Genomic DNA, 24,745 nt, shown 5'->3' on the forward strand with positions numbered 1-24,745 from the left:
GGTCAACAGATGGTTTTTAAATAATAGCTAGACACTTTACCTACTTTGTGCAGTGAGGTAAGATATAATTCAGTCTTTACTTTCTAACTTCTGTTCACCAATAAAAAGTTAGGGAATTTACCTGACTTTAACTGTAATTTGAAAGAAAGGAATTTAAAAACAGGATGCGTTTTGTTTTCCAGTATAGAAAAACATGTTACATTAAAAGCTGGATTAATACTTCAATAGTCTCAGGTATCCATCTGAAATGAAATAGCTTCTGTAAGTTCAAAGACATGACTTTAAATTTTCAGTAGCAAAATATATTTCATGAATGTTCCATCTTTAGTAGTGAAATCTATTTATCTGGTATAATAAAAGGAATGGATTGCTCTTTGCCCAGTCTTTGTTTTCTGTAGTTAAGAGTTGACCCCAGCACTGTTTATTAGCACAAAATTAAACTTGTAACAGTTTGGGGGCTATGTGTTATCTTTAAAATTTGCTATAGGGGCACCTGGGTGGCTCAGTCAGTTGAGCGTCTGATTCTTGATTTTGGCTCAGTTCATGATCCCAGCGTCATGGGATCAAGCCCTGCATTGGGCTCTGTGCTGAGCGTGGAGCCTGCTTAGGGTTCTCTCTCCATCTGCCCCTCTTCCCAGCTTGTATGCCGGTGCTGTCTCTCTCTCTCTCTCTCTCTCTCTCTCTCTCTCTCTAATAATAAATAAATAAATTTGCTATAGATGTTATATTAAACAGGATTTCAAATAGTATCAAATTAAAAGTGACCATTTCTACTCATAATGATGTCTTTGCTTTTTGAAGCCGAAATTATTTCAGCAACGAGAAAAATAGTTTTCTTGTGGGGGATAGGAGTGTTGGTAGGCCTTAATTTTTATTCATATGGATTACACATTCATGTTCATATTGATTGATTACTTAATTCAGTGGTGAAATGCATGCTAATACATTGGCATTCTCTCAGTTTGATATATAAACTCTGTTGCAGTTACTTGCTCTGTTTTTTCCTTTATAATTACTTAACATTTACAAAGAAAATAGTTTTGCTCTGAGAAGTATTCTCTGCTTTTCTACGGAAAGATGAATTAATAAACGAATTTGGAGAAAGTACTTTCTGAATTAATGGTATTGTCAGACTTCATTTGAAATGATGTCTCTGGCAATGATTTTTTTTTTTCTACTTTACAGGTTGGATTGGCTTCTATTCAGGAATTAAAGCAGCATCTCTTGCTTAAGGAAAAAATTATTTCAAAATATTGGAAAATTTTAATAAACCTGATTCAAGGGACAGATGAAAGTACATCAGCTGCAGAGAAGGTAAAATTCATCATGTGACCATTGTATCATTTTATGAATTGAAAATCTACAAGCTATTGGAAGTCATTTTTTTTTTTTTACTTTTTAGTTTTTTCCTTTTTTAAAAAATTTAAATTTTAGTTAACATAAAATGTAATATTAGTTTCAGTAGTGGAATTTGGTGATTCATCACTTACATATGACACCCAAGTGTTACAAGTGCCCTCCTTAGTACCCATCACCCATCTAGCCCATCTCCCACCTACCTTCCTCTGTCAACTCATAGTTTGTCCTCTGTCATTAAGAGTCTCCTGTGGTTTATTTCAGTCTCTTCTCTTTCATTCCCCTGCTTCACCTATATTTATCTGTTTTGGTTCTTAAATTCCACATAGGAGTGAAATCATATGGTATTTGTCTTTCTCTGATTGACGTATTTCGCTTAGCATAATACATTCTAGTTCCACCTACTTCATTGTAAATGGCAAGATTTCATTCTTTTTGATGGCTGAGTAATATTCTATTGTATGTATATGTATGTACATGTGTGTATATATATACGTACATACCTACATACCACATCTTTATCCATTCATCAGTCGATGGACATTTGGGCTCTTTCCATAGTTTGGCTATTGTTGCTAATGCTTCTATAAACATTGGGGTGCGTGTACCCCTTTTGAATCTGTATTTTTGTATCCTTTGGGTAAATACCTAATAGTGCAATTGCTGGGGTGTTGGGTAGTTCTGTTTTTAGTTTCTTGAGACAAACGTCCATACTCTTCTCCAGAGTAGCTGCACCGGTTTGCACCAGTTGCACCACCAACAGTGCAGGAGGGTTCCCCTTTCTCTGAATCCTTGCCAACACCTGTTGTTTCTTGTGTTGTTCATGTTAGCCATTCTGACAGATGTGAGGTGGTATCTCACCATGGTTTTGATTTGTATTTTCCTTATGATGAGTGATGTGGAGCATCTTTTCATGTGTCTGTTACCCATCTGGATGTCTTCTTTGGAAAAGTGTTTATTCATGTCTTCTGCCCGTTTCTTCACTGGATTATTTGTTTTTTGGGTGTTGAGTTTGGTGAGCTCTTTATAGATTTTGGATACTAACACTTTATCAGATATGTTGTTGGCAAATATCTTCTCCCATTCTGTAGGCTGCCTTTTATATTTGTTGATTGTTTCCTTTTCTGTGCAGAAGCTTTTTATCTTGATGAGGTCCCAATAGTTAATGTTTGCTTTTGTTTCCCTTGTCTCTGGCACCATGTCTAGTAAGTTGTTCTGGCCGAGGTCAAAGAGGTTTGTTTATCCTCTTTGTGTTATCCTCTGGGATTTTGATGGTTTCCTGTCTCACATTTAGGTTTTTCATCCATTTTGAATTCATTTTTGTGTATGGCGTAAGACAGTGGTGCGGTTCCATTCTTCTGCATATTGCCATCCAGTTTTCCTAGCACCATTTGTTGAAGAGACTGTCTTTTTTCCGTTAGATATTCTTTCCTGCTTTGTCAAAGATGAGTTGATCATATAGTTGTGGGTCTTGAAGAGTTATTTACATTGGAATATTTGGATATATTGGAAAATTCCACTCAATGGAGGCAAGGAGCAAAGTGGCAGGGATTATAATGCTGGACTTTTGTGACTTAAAAATATTTGATTAAGGAGTCAGTATTTTACCAATTTGCAAATTATTCTTAATCTATAGGATACTAAAATCCCAGTTGTCAGGAGCCTTGGGGAACAAGTCCTTTTGTTTAAAAGATTTAACTATTAAACATTTTTATTTGTGTAGTTTTAATAGAAATCACCCCTAAGTGAATTATATATTTTCTGACTTCTTAAACAGAATATACTGAGCATTATGTAACCTTTTATTAATGAATACATAATTTCATCATTATAATAATCGTTCTTTTCATCTATTGCAGTGTTCATTTCTAAGGCTATTTATTCTTGTAGTTAATGCCCCCAAATTGCTGTGCTTTTTTAGTGTTTATATCTGCTTTTTATAATTTTACTCTAATGTTCTTTATAGTTGACCAGCATAAGAACCTCTTTAGGTTCTTGCAATTACTTATGTCAATACGGTAGTGTAGAAGGTTACCAAAAACTCCTTCAACTTCATAAAAAATAGTATTTATGAACATTAGTTCCATACAGAGAAAGACAGTGTAGTAAAATTACAAATAAATTAAGAAAAGCTGGACATGGAGAAACTTGATACTACATTTTACTCCCTCAAGTCACCTTGGTGCCTAGCTCGGAATTCCTTCTAGATTGACCAGTCTTGCAGCAGTCTATGCCTTGTGTCTGTATTTCAGTCTTAGTGACATGAGGACTTGGGTCCAAAATATGATTCCATTAATGTAAGAATCATAACAAAAGCACAGCATGTTGCTTTTCTGTATTACTGTTCTAATCTCTTGGGAAAGCTCATGAAAGTCATTGTTAAAAGTCTCCCCCATGTCCCTTTCCCACCTCATACCAGTGATTTTGCTAGTATTAGAAAAGGGGAAGAAATGTTTCGAAATTAATGCACTGAAATAATTATGTGCAAGGCACCATTTTGGGCTGTTTACATGATTAATTTTAAAAGCAATTCTGGCAGGCAGTAAAAATTACCCCAGGTTTCAGATGAATGGCCTGTCTCAAATCTCACAGCTCCTGGCAAAGGTATCAGATTCCTAGAAACTTGTTCAGCCTACTATAATGTAAGTGTATCTTATTACATATTACAGACGTTTTTTCAGTAATTACCACATAGAGGGGCAGTATAGAGTAATGGTTAAAATAGGACATGGGCTCTGGAACCAGTCTACTTTGGTTCAAATCCCAGCTCTGCCACTTGCTAGCTGTGTGACCTTAGCCTCCTATCTTCCTTACCTGGAAAACGTACATAATAATACTACCTAACTAAGGTACTGGGGGTTTTGTGAAGGTTAAGCAGATTGAATCCTGAGTAACACTGAGAACAGTGCTGGACACGTAGTAAGCATTCAGTAAGTGTTCTGAATCATTATGATTATTATTTCTCCTCCTCCCACCATTTCTATTGTTGTTATAAATCGATATATGTGTGGAAGTGAGTGAATATGGCCTGGACTTTAAGAGTACAATTTTAGCCATGATTGATCAGCAGTCTAAAGATTTTTAATCAGGTTTATTTGTACAAAATTTTACAGTTATCATTTTAGTCTAAGTCACTTTAATAATCTTTGGATTGTTCTCAGCCCACCCAGGACATATATTATCAGGTTATTTTGGACTCCAAGTTTATATCTTTGCTGGCTCTGTGTTGGATACCCCATCTTGTTTCCAGTCAGGCCATGCTTCTTGGTCTCAGTAGATAGTTTATTATATATAGGTTCTATAAATTTTGTTTTAGTGATTTATATATAGCCTATAGTATAAAATGGTATGGTGCAGATGACAGTGTATTTTAAAATATGTAAGCTTTAAGGCCCGACTGAAAGCTGATTTACATTATTTTTTTAGTTTTGCTACATTGGTAGTTTTTTTGGTAGTAAGTTATTAAACATGTTTTTCTTTAAGGCACATCTTGTTACTCTTTGTGGTAAAGAAGAAAACCCTGTCTGCACCTTTGAGGAAAAGATACCAGATGATTTTCAAGATTCAGAACGGCTAATAGAGAAGATATGGTACCGTGTAATAGATGATAGCTTGGTTGTTGGAGTGAAAACGACATCTTCTTTGAAGCTGTAAGTATCATGATAACATTATCTTGATGGTCTAGAATAGCAGTGTCCAACAGAAATATAATGTTAGCCACATAAGGAATTTTAAATGTTCTAATCAGCCATGTTAAAAATGTAAATGGAAACAGGTGAAATTAATTTTCACAATATTGTATCCAAAACATTATCATTGCTGAGGGGTAAACAATGTTCAATATTAAAAAGTAGAGTTTATTCAAGTTATTTAGGGGAGTATAGAATACAATTTTTACTCTAAACGGGGCGGGGGGGGAAGAAAGCTACCTCAAAAATAAAATCCAGCATTATTTTACTGTTCCTTTCTCCTAAGGAAATTATTTTCCTGAAGTTCAACGTATTTACAGTGTTGTTGGCTTTCCTATTTCAGGAAATGTGCTATTACAGGATCTTTAAAAATGTGTTTGGTTTTTGCACTTAATTTTTTGATAATTTGAAATGATACTTTCTAGGAAAAGAGAGGATATAGTTTTGTTATTGTTTGTGTAGCATTTAATCATCTCTTTGATTCTAAAGAATGAGCTTTTGGACTCAACTCTGGATTTTTTACAGGTCCCTGAATCATGTGACTTTATCACTGGTAATGGATCAAGCTCATAGCTCCAGCTGTCGACTTATTAAGTGTCACAATAGGGTGATCAAGTTGAGTAGGGATTTTCCCCCAGCATCACGCTCAGTGCCATGTGAAATAGGATCAGAGGCAAAAAGGATCAAGTTGACTATTGATAGTGAGGAAGAGGGAGAGGAAGAGGAAGAAGAAGAGGAGAAGGATGAGGAAAGCTCTGCTGGAGAACAAGCATCTGAGAAAGAGTGTGTGCAAGTCATTACTGCTGTAACACCTTTTTCACCACTTTTAGCATTCATTGATTTCTGTTGCATTGTGCTGCTACAAATTAGGGAGAGGGAAAATGGTAACTCTTCTGAAGATCATTATATTTGGTGTGGCAGACTTTTCATAAGTCTAGAAGATCTTTCAAGTAGGAAATACCTGCTGACATTTCCAAAGAAGAAACCTATAGGTAATTTTTGTTGGTACTTTTTAATCATATACCTAATTGAATTAGAAAATTTTAAGAACTCTTTCGATTTGATAATGGACAGTTTAATGACAGAGCTTGTGACATGTTTTTCTCATAGAACACGTGGAAGATCTCTTTGCACTTCTCACAGCATTTAACAGAGCTTGTTTTCAAATCACGTCGCCCACCTATTCTCTGACTTCAATGAAGACGTGGCTACTAGAACACATGAAATGTGAAGTAATCCAAGAATTTCCAGAAATTTGCTTTTGCAAAAGGCCAGGAAGTTTCTATGGCACACTCTTTAACTGGAAACAAAGAACACCATTTGAAGGGATTTTGATAGTCTATTCCAGGTAATGCCCATCAAATTGGAATATGTCCAGAGAAGTTAGTGCATATGTGTGTGGTCCAAGAGTCATCTCCAGAGTAGATATCTGTGTCACTGTGGGACACGTTCAGGTCATTGTCTGGGATAGCATGAATGGACACAGGTGGCCTCATTTAGAAACTGAAGCTTTTAACTTCATGTTTGTTTTTGGCTTTTTTTTTTTTTTTAGTCGGTTAGGACCTAATAGTTATTTTAAGATTTCTACTTATCTTTCCCCGACAATGAAATTTTAAAAATAGAATACTGATGTTATTACTCAGAGAAAAAAATGTCATCAGGAAGCAACTGATTAACATTAACGGATTGGTATAGGATATGTATATTTGATTGCTACAATCTGAATTATATCAAAAGATCACATGCAGGCAGTATTGGTTCTATTCATCAGTAGATGAATATTAAGTGATTACTACAGTAAGTTGTACACGACTGCTTTGTGCTGTCCCGAGTTTTGTAATATTGTGTTTGTTTTTTTATTTCAGGAATCAAACAGTTTTGTTCCAGTGCCTTCATAATCTCATCGGAGCTCTCCCTATAAATTGTTTCTTGAAAAAACTAAAATCAGAAAGTGAGGATTTCCTAACTGATCATTTGGCATCATCTTTGGAGAAGGAATTGGTTATCCTTGGTTCTCTTTCTTCTGCCTTAGTTGAGGTTGAAAACAACTTGGTGCAGAGTTGCGAAGCAAGCAAAGAAAAGAGTAGTGGTGTTGTGGCTGCTTTATCAGACAGAAAGGAAAACATCCATCCCTACAGAAAAGAATTTCAGAGAGAAAAGACGCAAACGTTGGGGACGAACCTAAAAGTGAGTGGTGCTCTTTATAGAGAAATGACTTTGAAATTAGCTGAGGTTCAGCTGAGATCAGACCTTGCTGCACAGAAACTGGCTGGTTTATAATTACCATCTCAATTTGATTATATTTTGAAATATGGTTTCTCTGCCAGGACGTTTTGGTTCCACATTTGTTTTAATTTTACATTCTGTGCCTCCTTTGCAAAAATAAAGATCGAGGCTTTACCGGCGGTGCACAGAACAGCACGCCTTAGAACAGCAATTGTCAGCTGGGGTCATTTTGCTTCTCTCCACCCGCATCCCCCACCTAGGGATTTGGCTGTGTCTGGAGAGTTGGTGGTTTTGTTTGTTTGTTTGTTTGTTTTGGCTGTGAGAAGTAATTGGGGGTGGGGAGGGTGTGGCAGGGCTGCTATTCGCATCTCGTGGGTGGAGACCAGGGGTGCTGCTAAACATCGTACTCTGCACAAGACAGCTCCCACGACAAACAGTGACGCTGCCCCAAATGTCAGTAATGCCAAGGACGAGAAATCCTACTTAAAGTTACCACTTAAGTGAAGACTGAAGTGATCTAACAGTATTCTGGTCCAAACCTTTAAAAAAGTAAATGGTCCCTTTATTGTATCCTGTTTAGTAGAACCTAGCGTATAAAAATCCGCTTCAAACAGATAAACAAGGTTGTTAGGATTCACAAGTTTCTGTGGAAACTGAAATGGCAGTGTCTAGGTGAGACCATTAAAATGAAAATCTTTGAACCCCTTGTTAATTTAAATTTTATTAGAAAGCTCCTCGGAAATTGTGTAAGTCTATAGAAATATGAAAATTTTAGGGCATTTCTCTGAAAAGCATATTTCTTTCAAAAGGCTAAACATACTTCATACACCACTCTTTAAAAAAACTGAAAATGGCTTTAAGCTGTTTGTAATTCCAACTCCAGGCCAAGGTAAGATACAGAATTGTAACTAAAGTAACTTAAAGAATATGATGCTCCCTTAGGGACTGAGAAATTTCAAAATAAGTGAAAATTCACTTAACAGTTAAAAAGTGATTTTTAAGAGGTCCAGTGAGACATTTCAAAGGGGTAAAGATTCAGCCTATTCTTTTTTGGGAAAAATAAGAATTCTGGAGTAATGAGAGAATGTCAGGAGAGGGGAAGACACAAAAGGGCATGGGCCAAAAAGAGTGTTTTGGATTCTTTTCTCTCTAAAATGTTAAGTGAGATGGAAGTTTTGATCTCAGTTGAAAGAAACAGATGATGATAGAAAGTGGCATTTCATGCTTGCAGCTCTGAAGTGCTAATTTCCACCATGCCTTCAAAATGCTTGTACCTCATGATCTGGTGACGCAGATGGGTTTAGAAAATATAGGTTATAACTTTCTTGTCTTGGTTTTTATGATTGTCCATGTAACATGCTACCTCTCGTTTTAGTAATCCATTACGAGTGGAGATAGAACCCTTCAGCTCTCTTTCAGGATTAATTATGGAAGTCTGGAAGCATTATGTGTCAGAAGATACATTCAAACTGCCTGTGACATGTTCTGAAAGAACAGCCATGTATAAAATATAGGAACTAAATTGTAAAATGGAGGCTGTCAGAAAGTAAACAATTTAATTATAATAGTTAATTGCTAGGAAAGTTAGGATAATTGAAGAAAAGCATGTTGCTTATTTTTTTTATCTATAAAAGGAACCAAAAAGCATTACTCTATATACACCAAAAAACCTCTTTGCAAGTGAGTTTTGTACTCCAGTATATTTTTTCTACTCACTACATACAAGAAAAGGCAAAGTTGCAGCAAATGATGCCCTTGCCACTCTCTTATGAGTCACTAGTGTTTGTACCTGTAAGCACATTCTTCTGACCACTGCCCTCTTGAATCTGAGGGTACCCTCAACAACGCTTCTCCCAAATCCACACTGAAGTGAAAATGAGTTTTGTTTTAGAATGGAGCATGCCACAGTTTTCAGACACCAGACTTTCTGTTGTCCTCCTGATCCCTTACCTAAGGAACATGTGCAAGCCAGCTTATGTAGGACCTTTTTCTGTTCGGTGACTAGGTTGAGGGAGGGGGAAGAAAGGTAACATTAATTAACTGCCAACTATATGCCAAACAGTAAGCTAGAAACACACATACATACAAATATCCATATCCATACATATGTATGCTTAAATCCTTCACAGCAACCCATAAAGTAGAACTATTAGAATTGTCCCCAGTATGAAAAAAATGTTAGGCCAAATTAAGGGTATGCATGCAAACAACTTGATACTATATACCCTTGTTACAAATATCTTCAAAATGAGCAGCTCCTTTTAGAATTCTAATAATATATAAATGAATCTTTTATTGTTCTGATAACATCTCTTTATACCATATAAAATTGACTACTCAGTTTTTCTCAGTCTTTTTTTTTTTATTGTCAAGTTAGCTAACATACAGTGTGCTCTTGGCTTCAGGAGTAGATTCCCATGATTCATCACTTACATACAACACCCAGTGCTCATCCCAACAAGTGCCCTCTTCAATGGCCATCACCCATTTTTCTCCACCCCCCTTACCCCTGTCAACCTCAGTTTATTCTCTGTATTTAAGAGTCTCTTATGGTTTGCCTCCCTCTCTATTTGTATCTTATTTTTCCTTCCCTTCCCCTGTGGTCATCTAAGTTTCTCAAATTCCACATATGAGTGAAATCATATATTTGTCTTTCTCTGACTGACTTGTTTTGCTTAGCATAATACCCTCCAGTTTCATACACGCTGTTACAAATGGCAAGGTTTCATTCTTTTTCATTGCCGAGTAGTATTCCATTGTGTATATATACCACATCTTTATCCATTCATCAGTTGATGGACATTTAGGCTCTTTCCATAATTTGGCTATTGTTGATAGCGCTGCTATAAACATTGGGGTGCATGTGCTCCTTCGAATCAGCACTCCTGTATCCTTTGGATAAGTTCCTCACAGTGCAATTGCTGGGTTGTATGGTAATACTATTTTTAATTTTTTGAGGAACCTCCATCCTGTTTTCCAGAGTGGCTGCACCAGTTTGCATTCTCACCTACAGTGCAAGAAGGTTCCCGTTTCTCCACATCCTCGCCAACATCTGTTGTTTCCTAAGTTGTTAAATTAGACCACTCCGACAGGTGTGAGGTGGTATCTCAATGTGGTTTTGACTTGTATTTCCCTGATGATGAGTGATGTTGAGCATCTTTTCATGTGTCTGTTTGCCATCTGATGTCTTCTTTGGAAAAGTGTCTATTCATGTCTTCATTTGATTAATCCATTTCTTCACTGGATTATTTGTTTTTCGGGTGTTGAGTTTGGTAAGTTCTTTATAGATTTTGGATACTAACCCTTTATCTGATATGTCGTTTGCAAATATCTTCTCTCATTCCATCAGTTGACTTTTATATTTGTTGATTGTTTCCTTTGCAGTGCAGAAGTATTTTTAGCTTGATGAAATCTCAATAGTTCCTTTTTGCTTTTATTTCCCTTGCCTTTGGAGACATGTCAAGTAATAAGTTGCTGAGCCTGAGGTCAAAGAGGCTGCTGCCTGTTTTCTCCTCTAGGATTTTGATGGTTTCCTGTCTCACATTTAGGTTTTTCATCCATTTTGAGTTTATTTTTATGTATGGTGTAAGAAAGTGGTCCGGTTTCATTCTTGTGCATGTTGCTGTCCAGTTCTCCCAGCACTGTTTGCTAAAGAGACTGTCTTTTTTCCATTGGATACTCTTTCCTGCTTTGTCAAAGATTGGTTGATCATATATTTGTGGGTCTATTTCTGAGTTCTCTATTCTCTTTGTGTGGTTTTTTAAAATTTTTAAATATATTTTTGAGAGAGAGAGAGAGAGAGAGAGAGAGATACAGAACGTGAGTGGGGGGGAACGGGCAGAGAGAGAGGGAGACACAGGATATGAAGCAGGCTCCAGGCTCTGGGCTGCCAGCACAGAGCCTGACGCGGGGCTTGAACTCATGAATGCGAGATCATGACCTGAGCTGAAGTTGGACGCTTAACCGACAGCCACCCAGGTGCCCCTGTGTGTCTGTTTTTGTGCCAATACCATACTGTCTTGATGATTACAGCTTTGTAATACAGACTAAAGTCAGGAGTTGTGATGCCTCTAGCTTTGGTTTTCTTTTTCAACATTACTTTGGCTATTTGGGGTCTTTTGTGGGTCGCTACAAATTTTAGGATTATTGATTCTAGCTCTGTGAAGAATGCTGGTGCTATTTTGATTAGGATTGCATTGAATGTGCAGATTGCTTTGGGTAGTATTGACATTTTAACAATATTTGTTCTTTCAATCCATGAGCATGGAATGTTTTTCCATTTCTTTGTGTCTTTCTCAATTTCCTTCATAAGCTTTCTAAGGTCATCGGCATACAAATCTTTTACCTCTTTGGGTAGGTTTATTCTTAGGTAGTTTATGGTTCTTGGTGCAATTGTAAATGGGATTGATTCCTTGATATCTCTTTCTGCTGTTTCATTATTAGTATATAGAAATGCAGTTGGTTTCTGTACATTGATTTTATATCCTGCGGCTTTGCTGAATTCAAGTATCAGCTCTAGCAGTTTTTTGGTGGAGTCTTTTGGGTTTTCCATGTAGAGTATCATGTCATCGGTGAAGAGTGAAAGTTTGACTTCTTTGCCAATTTGAATACCTTTTATTTCATTTTGTTGTCTGATTGCTGAGGCTAGGACTTCCAACACTATGTTAAACAATAGTGGTGAGAGTGGACATCCCTGTTGTATTCCTGATCCCAGGGGGAAAGCTTTTTTCCCCATTGAGGATGATGTTAGCTGTGGGCCTTTCTTATATGGCTTTTATGATGTTAAGGTATGCTCCTTCTGTCCCGAGTTTCTTGAGGTTTTTTATTAAGAAAGGGTACTGTATTTTGTCAAATGCTTTTTCTGCATCTATTGACAGGATCATTTGGTTATCCTTTCTTCTGTTGATGTGTTGTGTCACATTGATTGATTTGCAAATATTGAACCAGTCCTGCAGCCCAGGAATGAATCCCACTTGATCATGGTGAATAATTCTTTTAATATGCTGTTGAATTCGATTTGCTAGTATCTTGTTGAGAATTTTTGCATCCATGTTCATCAGGGATATTGGCCTGTACTTCTCCTTTTTAGTGGGGTCTTTATCTGGTTTGGGAAATCAAGGTAATTCTGGCTTCATAGAATGAGTCTGCAAGTTTTCCTTCCGTTCTATTTTTGGAACAACCGGAGAAGAATAGGTATTAACTTTTATTTAAATGGTAGAATTCCCCTGGGAAGCCATTTGGCCCAAGGCTCTTATTTGTTGGGAGATTTTCGATAACCGGTTCAATTTCTTCACTGGCAATGGGTCCGTTCAAATTTTCTATTTCTTCCCATTTGAGTTTTGGTAATGTGTGAGTGTTTAGGAATTTGTCCATTTCTTCCTGATTGTCCCATTTGTTGGCATATAATTTTTCATAGTATTCTCTAATAATTGTATTTCTATGGTGTTGGTTGTGATCTCTCCTCTTTCATTCGTGATTTTATCTCTTTGGGTCCTCTCTCTTTTCTTTTTGGGAAGTCTGGCTAGGGGTTATCAATTTTGTTTATTCTTTCAAATAAACAGCTCTTAAATTCATTGATCTGGTTTTTTGGGGGAGGGGGGATACTACATTGTTTATTACTGCTTTAATCTTTATTATTTCTCTTCTGCTGGCTTTGGGATTTCTTTGCTGCTGCCTTTCTAGTTCCTTTAGGTGTGAGGTTTGGTTCTGTATTTGGGACCTTTCTTGCTTCTTGAGATAGACCTGGACTGCAATGTAGTTTCCTCTTAGGACTGCCTTTGCTGCATCCCAAACGGTTTAGACTGTCATGTTTTCATTTTCATTTGCTTCCGTATATTTTTTAATTTCTTCTTCAATTTCCTGGTTGACCCATTCATTCTTTAGTAGGATGTTCTTTAACCTCCATATATTTGGGGGCTTTCCAAATTTTTTCTTGTGCGTGATTTCAAGTTTCATAGTGTTGTGATCTGAAAATATGCACGGTATGATCTCAATCCCTTTATATTTGTTGAGGGCTGTTTTGTGACCCAGTATGTGATCTATTTTGGAGAATGTTCCATGTGCATTCAAGAAGAATGTGTATTCTGCTTTTGGATGAAAAGTTCTGAATATGTCCGTTAAGTCCATCTGGTCCAATGTGTCATTCAGAGCCATTTTTTCCTTATTGATTTTCTGCCTAGATGATCTGTCCATTACTGTAAGTGGAGTATTAAAGTCCCCTACAGTCATGGTATTACTATCTATACATTCATTTATGTTTGTGACTAATTGATTTATATATTTGGGTGCATAAACATTGGGGGCATAAACATTTATAACTGTTAGCTCTTCTTGATGGATAAGCCCCTTCATTATGCTACAGTGCCCTTCATCTCTTGTTACAGTGTTTGTTTTAAAATCTAGTTTGTCTGATACAAGTATGGCTATTCCAGCTTTCTTTTGACTTCCAGTAGCATGATAGATAGTTCTCCATCCCTTCACTTTCAGTCTGCAGGTGTCCTTAGGTCTAAAATGATTCTCTTATAGGCAGCATATAGATGGATCTTGTTTTTTTATCCATTCTGATACCCTGTGTCTTTTGGGCATTTAGTCCATTTACTTTCAGAGCGATTATTGAAAGATACGGATTTAGTGTCATTGTGTTATCTGTAGGTTTTGTGCTTGTGGTTGTGTCTCTGGTCCTTTGTAGTCTTTGCTGCTTTCCACTCACAGAGTCCCCCTTAGGATCTCCTGCAGGGCTGGTTTAGTGGTCATGAACTCCTTTAGTTTTTGTCTGGGAAAGCCTTTATCTCTCCTTCCATTCTGAATGACAGCCTTGCTGGATAAAGGATTCTTGGCCGCATACTTTTCCTATTCATCACATTGAATATTTCCTGCCACTCCCTTCTGGCCTGCCAAGTTTCGGTGGACGGGTCTGCTACTACCCTTATGTGTCTTCCCTTGTAGGTTAAGGCCTGTTTGTCCCTAGCTGCTTTCAGAATTCTCTTATCTTTGTATTTTGCCAGTTTCACTACGATATGTTGTGGTGTTGACCTGTTTTATTGATTTTGAAGGGAATTCTCTGTGCCTCTTGGACTTGGATGCCTGTTTCCTTCCCCAGATTAGAGAAGTTCTCAGCTCTAATTTGTCCAAATAAACCTTCTGCCCCTTTCTCTCTCTCTTCTTCTTCTGGAACTCCTATGATACGGATATTGTTTCATTTCATGGAATCACTTAGCTCTCTAATTCTCCTCTGGTGTTCTGGTAATTTCCTTTCCCTGCTTTTTTCAGCTTCATTATTTTCCATATTTTTTTCTTCTGTTTCACCTATTCTCTCCTCTGTTCCTTCCGTCCTCCTTGTCATTGCATGTAGTTATTTTGCATCTAGTTTATAGCATTTCTTAATTTATCAGGACTATTTCTTAGGTCTTTCATCTCTGAAGCAATAGATTCTCTGCGGTCTTCTATGCTTTTTTCAATTTTGGCTATTTAGTCTCATGACAGTGATTATAACTTCTTGTTCAGATATATTGTTTATATCTGTTTTGAACAATTCTCTGGCTGTTATTTCTTCTTGGAATGTCTTTTGAGGAGAATTCTTCCGTTTCATCATTTTGCCTAGGTTTCTGTCTTTTATGTCTTTTAATAGCTTGTTATGTGTCCTGTACCTGCAAGAACTACTGTATTACAAAGGGGTCATACCCTGTCCAGGGCCTGGCACTCCAGGAAGTGTTTCTGGTGTATGTTGCGTGCACTCCGTTGTTGTGTATTTGGCTGCTCTACCCCACTGGTCAGTCCTCTGCAGAGCTCCTCCTTGTTTGTAGTGGTGGAGTGTTTGGACCTTCCACCAGGTGTGATTTGATTTGTTTGTTGAAGTAACCCTGGAAAAAAGAAAAGGGGAGGGGACATATTAAACCGCAGGACAGTTGTCTGTTCGCACCTGGGACCTGTGGCTGTGCTGGACTGGAGGAGGGCCCATCTGGTTCTGTCAGTGTCAATCTCACTCCGGTAAATAAGTGGGTGCCAGGCTCGGAGGGGCAGAGTTTGGTATAGACGGGTCCAGCCTCCACTGGGGGCCCTGTCCTGCTCTCTGAAGTCCCACGTTGTTGGTGATGGGGAGAAAAACGGTAACACACCAATCTCTCCTCCCCAGAGTGGGTGTCTCAAACCACACTGTTCAGGCAGCCCTCACAAAGTAGCACGGACGGCTGGCTTGTGCTGCTCTAGTCTTCCGGGCCCCCTAGACACTCAGCTGGGATTCAAACCCTGATGTCTTAAAGGATCCCGCCCCACGCGGACCCAGTTCTGGGGCAGGGCCCCTCCACCCTGCCGATATGGCTGGCGCCTGCAGGGTCTTTTATCCTTGGGTGGGCAATACGCCCTCTTCCCACAGCACTCGAGGGAGGGACTGTGCTCTCCCAGTGCGCCCCTGAGATCACTACCATGCCCCGGGCCAGCTCCCCTCCCTGCAGGCACACACTCAGAGGGACTCTGGTCTGGAGAAAGTGGCACACTTTTGAAAACTCTGATCTTCAGCTCCTAAGGCTGTTTGCAAAGTTGAGACTGGTACTCTCCGTATTTTTTGCTTCCCATTCCAGGGTCTGGAAAGGTTTTTCTCTTGTCCTAGCACAACACTGCAATCCACACCTTCTCTTTCTCTCCCTTTTGTCATTCCACAGAAGGGGATCCCTCCCCTCCGTGCCCATGCAGTTTTATGTCCCCCAATTTGCATACACACACCTCTGTCCCACCACGCCATCTCCCTCCACTTGTGGAGATTTTTCTGTCACTGTGCAGTTTGATTTCCTTGGTGTTCCAAGTGTTTTGACTTCAATACAGCTGTATTTGAAGGACGAGGGAAATCCCAGTCCCCCTACTTCTCCACCATCTTAATTCCTCCAGTTTTTCCCAGTCTTGGAAAGGGAAAGATCTAATTAACTTACTTCTTTGCTGGCTCTTCCCAATAAAAGCAAAAAAGTCAACTGTCCAGGCTAGAAACCTATGTAAAGCTTGCTCTCTCTCTCTCTTCCTCTCTCCCCCTCTCTCTCTTTTTGCCTAAAACTTGGACAATACCAGATACTGAGAGATATCCTTTCCCTTCCTTGTACAGAAAGTTGTGGCAACATTACTTTCCATTCTAAGAATTTGACAGTGAAAACGATTTCTTGGGTAACTCCATCTGGAGAAAGTTAGGCGTTTCCTACTAAAGCCCTTTTGGTGCAATGGAAAGAATGCTGATCCGTAAACTGTGTACTTAATTGAATCCTTTGTTCTCTTTTCCCTTTTTGAGTTTCCTGGATCTGTTACTTGAATTGCTTTCTGCCTCAACAAAATAGCCCTCTCTTATCAAATCCTACTGTGTTGAGTATCTTTCCCTGTGCTAATGGTCTGGCTGCTTTCTGGGATCTTCTTTCAAAAATCTTGTCTTGCCTTTTAATTCAGTAGGGTAGCAGGTGCTGTCGGATAGTGAGTGGTCGTAAGGGCAGAAAGTCAGAAACCTGTGCCCTCGCCGTTCACATTTTCTTGTGCTACACTTGGGAACAGCTGCAGTGGACAGAAATGCTTCTGTCCATGACTGAAGTCAACATAATGGTCCTGAGTTCAGCTAGGAAGATTCTTTAGCATCTTAAACTTTATCTTTATCCATTTCATCTCAGGAGCAGTCACTTGCCCCAGAAGTACAAGCAGTGTTATGGACCAGTACAGCATGCCGTTAGTAATCAGCTAAACACTTAGCACTGGATACCAAGTCAGTCAGAAGTGGGAGAGAAGTGTAATGCGCTCTGCTGATGGCCTTTTCCTCATTGATTTCGTCCTTTTCTTGTAGCAGAACTCTCACTTTGTTCAAGAAACTTCTTTCCACTGTTCATGTGATTGGAAAGGTGGGCCCCACCCCCAGTTCCAGAGGTTCCTCCTGACTAGAGGAAGCCATTTAATGTAAGACGTTTGCTTGGCAGCTGTTACCGCTCTGGGGTGGGCACAGGTCCTCAATCGGGAAAAAAAAGTTCCTTTTGACAGAAATCAAGGTTTTGATTAATCGCACCTGCGAAGATTCCTCACTGTTAGACATGGGAAAAAGAATTCCAGAGGACAGAACTCATTGTGGCCTGTGTAGACTCCCAGGACAGGAACAGTTTCCCGTGGAAGCAGGACACTTGTAACTGCTAAAAGAAAACTGGGGCCCCACACACTCCTTTCCTTTCTGAGCAGTGGCCCTCTGCCTTCTTTCCTGGTTTTTGGTTTTGATTTTTTTTTTTTTTTTTTTTTTTGGTTTAAACTCAATTTCGTTTGTACCTGATAGTAGTTTATATCTGAGATAACTTGCTTTAATTTTCAAAAAAAATTCTTTGTATTTTCTCTGTTCCTTAGCTGAGCTTCTGTCTGGCATGACCCCAGGCCACTGGTTTAATTAGGCTTTCCTCAGTGGGTTAGAGGTATATGTCTGATTATTTAACCTCTTTCTCCAGATTTCCTGTCTTATTTTTTAATCAGATTTTGCTTTTTATTTTTAATTTAAAAAAAAATTTATAGTTGCCATGAATGTAAAATTATACATGTAAGTGCATATTTCTTATGTTTCTTAGGTATCAGGAGAATTAAGACTTGCAATTCTCTGTCGTTGTTTTTATATCCTCAGCTATATCCTTTCCAGTAGGAAGGAGAGAAATCTTGGTCAATTCTGACTTTCTAAGAGTCTTTGTGCTAGGAAAAACAGGTTGGATATTCTGGGACTGTTTTGGAAATACAGCAGTACTGCTGTGTCAGAAGAGATGCACACCATTATTACTTTTGAGCTCGTAGCTTTTTCGAAGGTAACAAAGGTACTAGAACATGAACAGTTGCCTTTTGATACATACTAGGGAACAAAATATAAGCCTTTCTAACCATTCTAACCTCATTTAAAAAACAAGATGTTGGGAATTTTTAGTGTAGTTTTTGTAAACCTGATGGGGTGTTTTAAGGTTTAGAATGACCCAGTAATTCAGTTATGTTAAGTTCAATAATATAATCTTCTTATAAGTTATCCAAACAGGAAACGAATAGGCTGTGACACTCGAAAAATTCTGGTAAGTGTAGTAAAAGCATGGGGAGTGGGGGCCAGCAGTAGCATCTGAAGGGAGCCAAGACCAAATGTGCTCTTGATCATCTGCAAAATCTTCAGAGAAAATGAACATGTAGTACATGTGTTGACCCAAAGAAGGGGACGTGGGGTTTGGTGTGCAGGCTGGTCTGGTGTTTCCTGGAGCTGGTGCCGCCTGGAACAGGAAAGAGTTAGCCTGCAACTACAAATAGTAGGAGCAATAATAATAAACTATTTGGCTTCTAAAGTTGGTTTGTAATAACACAGTGCCATGTCATCTGACAGTTTTAGGTTAACCAGATGCACCTATTGTTAGAAAAAGATTACAAGAAATGTACAGTTCAATAAAATTATAAATTTGTTCATATAATTGAATTATCAGGGGAAATGTGTTCCATGCTATCCTCAGTCCTGTAATGGACAAGTTCTTAGAGTTGATTGGTGGCCCCGCCTGAGTTTTATCTTTTGACTGCTGCCCTCCAACTCTATTTAAATCCCTGAGTCTCTCTTCCCTATTTTCTTTCAGCTGTCTTTGTTAGAACTATCACTCTCCAGACATATTGCCATTTACCATTGCTCACCCATAGTCGGAAGTCTCTTAAATGAGTCAGTTCCTTAAATGACACTTAAGTAACTTCTCTTTGAGCCGTCTCTAGGAGGTTTTAAGGTTCTCTGAAGTGTTTGTTGTTGGTAGGGAATCACTGTGGTAGAGGGTGGAATCCCACAAAAAGTTGAGATCTGTCTAGCCTAGAAGACATGGTTTTATTCCATAGGAGTACTACATCACTTGAGAAGAAAAGGGGTAGAATTCTGTTTTCTCTTTTAACTGTTTCCATGCTCTAATCCTTCCAAATGACATGCCAATAGAAAACATTTCGTCTCTTTCAAAATGTCAGTGCTGTATGAAGTGGAAGGGGATATGGAGATCTTTCATTCAATCATGTGTTTATTGACATTTTACTGAATACCAGGTCATGCCCAGGTGTATCAGCACGTGCTGGGGATATAAAGATGAATTCAAAACCTTCTGGGCACTGTGCTCATTAGGGGCACCCTCTGGGAGCAAGAGTTCTTAATTTGGGGGAACAAGACTTTTTGGGAATCTGATAAAAGCTAAGAAGAGTATTCATGTCGGAGGTAGCTGTGGATTACAGTGCTATTGGAATTTTGCCTGATTCAGGGATCATCTGCCAGACCTGTTCATGCCCCATAAAGAAAGGTGCACAGAGAAATTTATACATGAAGAAGTTCAAACCAGAGCACTTGGTCCAGTAAAAGGTGTCTAAAATACTTAAATCATGCAATTTTGAAAACCTTATTGACGGAAAACTTGGTTTTATTATATTGGTGAACCCATAAAATAATTATATTCAAAACCCTTTTTTTTAAGTTTATTTTGAGAGAGACAGAGATAGCATGAGTGGGGGAGGGGCAGAGAGAAAGGAAGAGAGAGAATCCCAAGCAGGCTCCACACTGCCAGTGCGGAGCCAGATGCAGGGCTCGAACTCAGGAAACGGTGAGATCATGACCTGAACCGAAACCAAGAGGCAGAGGTTCAACCAACTGAGCTACCCAGGCACTGCTCAAAACCCTTTTAGAATCAAAAAGAAGAAAACAAATTTGTTGTGAAAATTAAAGTAACACATCTATGTATGTTAAAGCAATTTCCTTAAACTGATTATCTGAATTATTTTGCCTATTGCAGCAAACACATAACATTAAATTTACCATCTTAATCATTTTAATTGTATAGTTCAGTAGGGTTTAGTATGTTCGCATTGTTGTGAAACAGATCTCTAGAACTTTTTAATATTGCAAAACTGAAACTCTGTACCCAGTAAACATTAATTCTAGCTCCTCCTCTCCCCAGCCCTTTGTCTACACTTATTAATAATTCTCAGCAATGGTTGTACATAAGAGCCACCTGAGGACTTCTTAGAGTGATTGGCTGATCCTGAGCCCCACCCCAAAGATACTGATCCAGTTGTTCTAGGTTCTGCCTTGGGCCTTGGCATCAGTGTAAAAGCTCCCCAGGTGGTTCTGACATACATCCAGGGTTGAGAGCTACCACTTTACTAGAAGCAGCAAATTAGCTTGACCCTTTCAGAGGGCACAGTTTCACAGATTTTTCTTTGTCACTGGAATATTTCTCTTAACAATGTAATATCACCTTGTTTCTCAAGCTTTAATGTACATATAAATCACCTGGGGATCTTGTTCAACTCTACTTTCCGATTCAGCAGGTCTAGGGTGGGGCACGAGACTGCAGGTCTAATAATCTCACAGATGAGGTTGATGCTCCTGGTTCATAGACTCCATTCAGATTCAAGGGTGATAAGCCACCCTATGGTATTGTCAAAGTCCAGGCTTTTGTGTTGGGAAATATTGAAGTTTTTAAATATAGTTTCGTTGTCATGCCATATATTCTCACAGTCAGATATATTTTTTGAATGGATAAGTACAAAGTAATCCATCTCTGCTGGCATTGTGCTCCCACTGATACAAATTCTGCACAGAAGTATTGCCTTGTATGATCTCTGTTCCAAAATCTTTGGTGATGAAAGGAAAACCAAAGGATACCTTAGACTCTTACTTGCTTCTTTGACATTTTCTAATTTAGGTTATCTTCCATGCTTTCTCTCCACAATCATTGTGAAAGGATATCTTTTCTTTAATTCCTAATGATGAAAAATTACTTTGAATACTGAAACAATGGAAAGATGATTGTACAATGCCTAATGACACCCTTCATCCATTAGGACTTATATTGAAAGAATACCCAACTCAAAACAAATTGATCAGTGAGGGAGATGTCCTGGTTATTATAACTGGTGGGTGCTGTGCAAGCTTGAGTCTGTTTGATTCAGCAGCTCAGCTGGGTATCAAGGATGTTCTCATCTTCATTCTAAGGTTGGCTCCCCACACAGTACAGAAAGGCTGCAACACTTCCAGAATACACATCTGTACATCACTGCATCCAGAAAGAGAAAGCTTACAGAAGAGCGAGGAGCCTTCTTTTCCAAAGGAAAATCTTGCCTCATGTCTTACTGCCCACATTTAGTCACACATTCAGTCCTGAAATGGTCGATGGCCATGTGAATACCCTGTATGAGTTGGCTTTGGCCTGGGTTATAAGAGAGAGACTTTTCACTGTTTGCTACTACTTAAATGGTTTTATGTAAGCATTCGTTACAGGTTGAATCATGTGCCGCCCAAAAGATATATTGATGTCCTAATCCATGGTACCTCAGATTGTGACTTTGTTTGGAAATAGAGTCATTGTAGAGGTGATTGGTTGAGATGAGATCATACTGGAGTAGGGTAGGCCCCTAATCCAATATGACTGGCATCTGTAGCTTACAAGATGTGAAGACCTAGGAAGAACTCAGTGGTACACTGTGGGCAGAGATTGGAGTTACGTAGTTGCAAGCCAAGGAATGACGAAGATTGCCAGCAAACTACCAGAATCTAGGAAGGACTCTTCTACGGATTTCAGAGGGAGCCTGACCCTACCTACTTCTTGATTTCAGACTTCTGACCTCCAGACCTTTGAAACCATACTTTTCTGTTGTTTTAATCCACTCAGTTTGTGGCATCTTGTTTTGGCAGCCTTAGGAAACTAATGCAAGACTTATCTATTACATTAGTTTTAAATTTTTTTTAAAAAAAAGGGTGGGGCGCCTGGGTGGCTCAGTCACTTAAACATCTGACTCTTGGCTTCAGCTCAGGCCATGATCTCAGGGTTTGTGAGATCAAGCCCTGTGTCGGGCTCTGGGCTGACAGTGTGGAGCCTACTTGGGATTCTCTCTCCTTCTCTCTGCTCCTTCCCTGCTTGCTCTCTTTCTCTCTCTTTCTCTCTCAAAATAAATGAACATTAAAAAAATGAAGGGTATTTTGGAGGAAGCAAGGTAGGCTATTGTGAAAGCCATGAAAAAACAGCAAGATGTTTGCATAGACTAAAGGCAGATGGTTGTCAGTGTTAAATATTCTGTCCTAAATATCTTAATTTTATCAAGTTTTTTTTTTCCATTTTCATTGCTACCTCCCTATTCCATGCTGCCATTATTTCTCACCTGGACTTATTTCAGCAGCTTTCTAACTTGCCTCCACGTTTTTACTCTTGCTTCCTTCCAGTGCTGTTCTCCAGACAGCAGCCACAGTTGTCAAAGCACAAATCTGATCGCAAAAGCCACTCATCATCTTTCCATTCTTTCGGTGTTCATTCAGTAGCTTCCCATTACTTGTAGAATAAAGATCAGAACCTATATGTGGCATGTATGGTACACTGGTGTCATCTAGCCTACCTCATGACTTTAGTTAGGATTCTCTTCTGTCCCTGTTGACAGTAGTCATTGACATCCCATCGTTTCTTCAGGCACAGCATTGTGCTTTCTGCGTCAACCTCTGCACATGCTGTTCCCATTACCTGTGCTGCTCTCTTTCCAGTCCTACTTTCATTCACCTCATTTCATGCTCAATCACCCTTCAGATCTCATTTGAGATTAATTTACTTGCTCATAGAAACCTCTGACCCTCCAAGACCAGGTTAAGTCCCCCTGGTATATATACTTTTGTAGTACACTATGCTTCTTTCCACTGACTATAATTTAATCACTAACTAATTATAGGCAGGTACTGTGGTTAACTCCAATTTGAAATCAGGACTGTTAACTCCAAAATGTAAAACCTTGTACTCTTAGCTTCCTCATGGACAAAGTCCATTTTCTGTCTCAATCAACTTGATGTCCCATCTAGCATAGTACTTTCACATAATTGGTACTTAACTAATATTAGCGTGTTTTTTTTAGAAAAAAGAAAACATGAATGAATGAAATGTAGTTTTAAGAAATTTAAGGTAAGAGCAAACCTTGGTGTGTTTGTATGTGTGTGGTAAAGGGGAGGATTTCCATATTACATGTCACATTGAGAAGCTTGTACTTAATTCTTTAATCAGTGGTTTTTAGACTTTGAAATGCAGTGTCTCAAAATTTAAGAAGTATGAGCTTAACAACAGAGGGGACATAGCAGAATGTAGAATTAGTGAGCTGGGATATGGGTCAATGGAAAATAACTCAGACTGAAGCAGAGAAAAAAAGAGTAGAGTATAACAGACATATGAGACATACTCAAATAGTTTAATATTCATATAATTGAATTCCAAGAGGAAAAGAGATTGAGACAAAAACATGATTTGAAAAGTTGAGAATTTGGTTCAAACTGTTGAAAGATCAACCAAGAGATTCAAGAAACTCAGAAAACTCCAAGTAGGAAAAAAAAAGTAGGAAACCACATGCGAATGTGGAAAAACAGCTGATAAACAGGGACAAAGTCAATTAGAAAACGTTAAAAGTAGTTAGAGAAGAAAGGTACATTTCCTTGAAAAGAGCAACAGTATAACTGACAGCCACCGAAATGACTGAAATCAGAAAGCAATGGCATTTCATTTTTAAACTGCTTATAAAAATGAGCATAGAATTCTATATGTAGCAAAAATGTACTTCAAAAATGAAAATAAAGACAGAATTTATTGCTAGCAGGCCTACTCTAAAAGAAATATTAAAAGGATTTCTTCAGGCAGGACCAAAATGAAACTGTATGGAAACAAAGATGCAGAGGGAATTGAAGGACCTATGAAAAGATACATAATGGGTAAATTCTACATGAATAAATATTGTATAAAACAATAATTGTCATGTCTTGAGTTGAAATCATTTGTACAACTTAAATGCGTGACAACAGGGGAGTGACATCACCAAGATGGTGGAGCAGGAGACCCAAGTCTCCATACCCCCACAAAGAACAATAACCAGACAGCTATCCACAAGTGAAAATAGCTCTGGAAGAGCTCAGGAGTCCACTTAAGAAGCCTCAGCAACACAGGTGCCCTGCTCCTGCACGCTGCCAGCCTGACTTCTGTCACTACTGTTCACGTGCCTGCAGCTAACCCCCGTAGCCATATGAGTGCACAGTGACAGCTGCCTGTGTACCAGGAGATGGTCCTGACCCGTCATAGGTTCTACACTGTCTCCTGCACTAGTGGTGAGCCTCTGCAGCTGTGCACCTATATGCTGCTTGCTTCAACTCTCATCATTGATCCCCACTGCTGTCTGTCTGTCAGCCCCTATAGGAGCAAGAGTGCACATCAAAAGCCTCACAGCTGCTAGGGCACCGGAAGCCGGCCCTGACCCGGTCACAGGCCTGTATCAACACGTATGCCTGCGGCTAGACCCTGCAGATGTATACCTGCACGCCAATGGCCCTGATTCCTTTCATTGAACCCTGCCGTCATGTGTGTACCTTTGGCTAGCCTCTGCAGTTATGCAAGGGCACACTAAACACCCTGGGACCCTCCAGATACTTATGTGTTCACAGTTGGTCCTGGCCTCTGAAATTGGCCTTGGCCCTTGCCACTGCT

General features: G+C 39.0%; 1 protein-coding gene across 2 annotated transcripts in view; it reads left to right on the forward strand.

The window, feature by feature from the left end:
* FANCB (FA complementation group B) overlaps positions 1–24,745 on the forward strand; it is a 50,293-nt gene that overhangs the window by 16,301 nt on the left and 9,247 nt on the right. The window contains exons 5-9 of one of the 2 annotated variants that reach the window (XM_081792640.1): positions 1,186–1,314; positions 4,840–5,006; positions 5,571–6,037; positions 6,156–6,393; positions 6,911–7,232. In XM_081792640.1, coding sequence (XP_081648766.1) covers positions 1,186–1,314; positions 4,840–5,006; positions 5,571–6,037; positions 6,156–6,393; positions 6,911–7,232 — 1,323 coding nt within the window. Of the gene's footprint in view, positions 1–1,185; positions 1,315–4,839; positions 5,007–5,570; positions 6,038–6,155; positions 6,394–6,910; positions 9,536–24,745 lie in introns of those variants that run through there. The other variant, XM_081792639.1, reaches the window with a different exon arrangement.

The sequence above is a fragment of the Panthera onca genome, chromosome X (assembly GCF_046562875.1).
Source record: "Panthera onca isolate mPanOnc1 chromosome X, mPanOnc1 haplotype 2, whole genome shotgun sequence".
Classification (NCBI taxonomy): Eukaryota; Metazoa; Chordata; class Mammalia; order Carnivora; family Felidae; genus Panthera; species Panthera onca.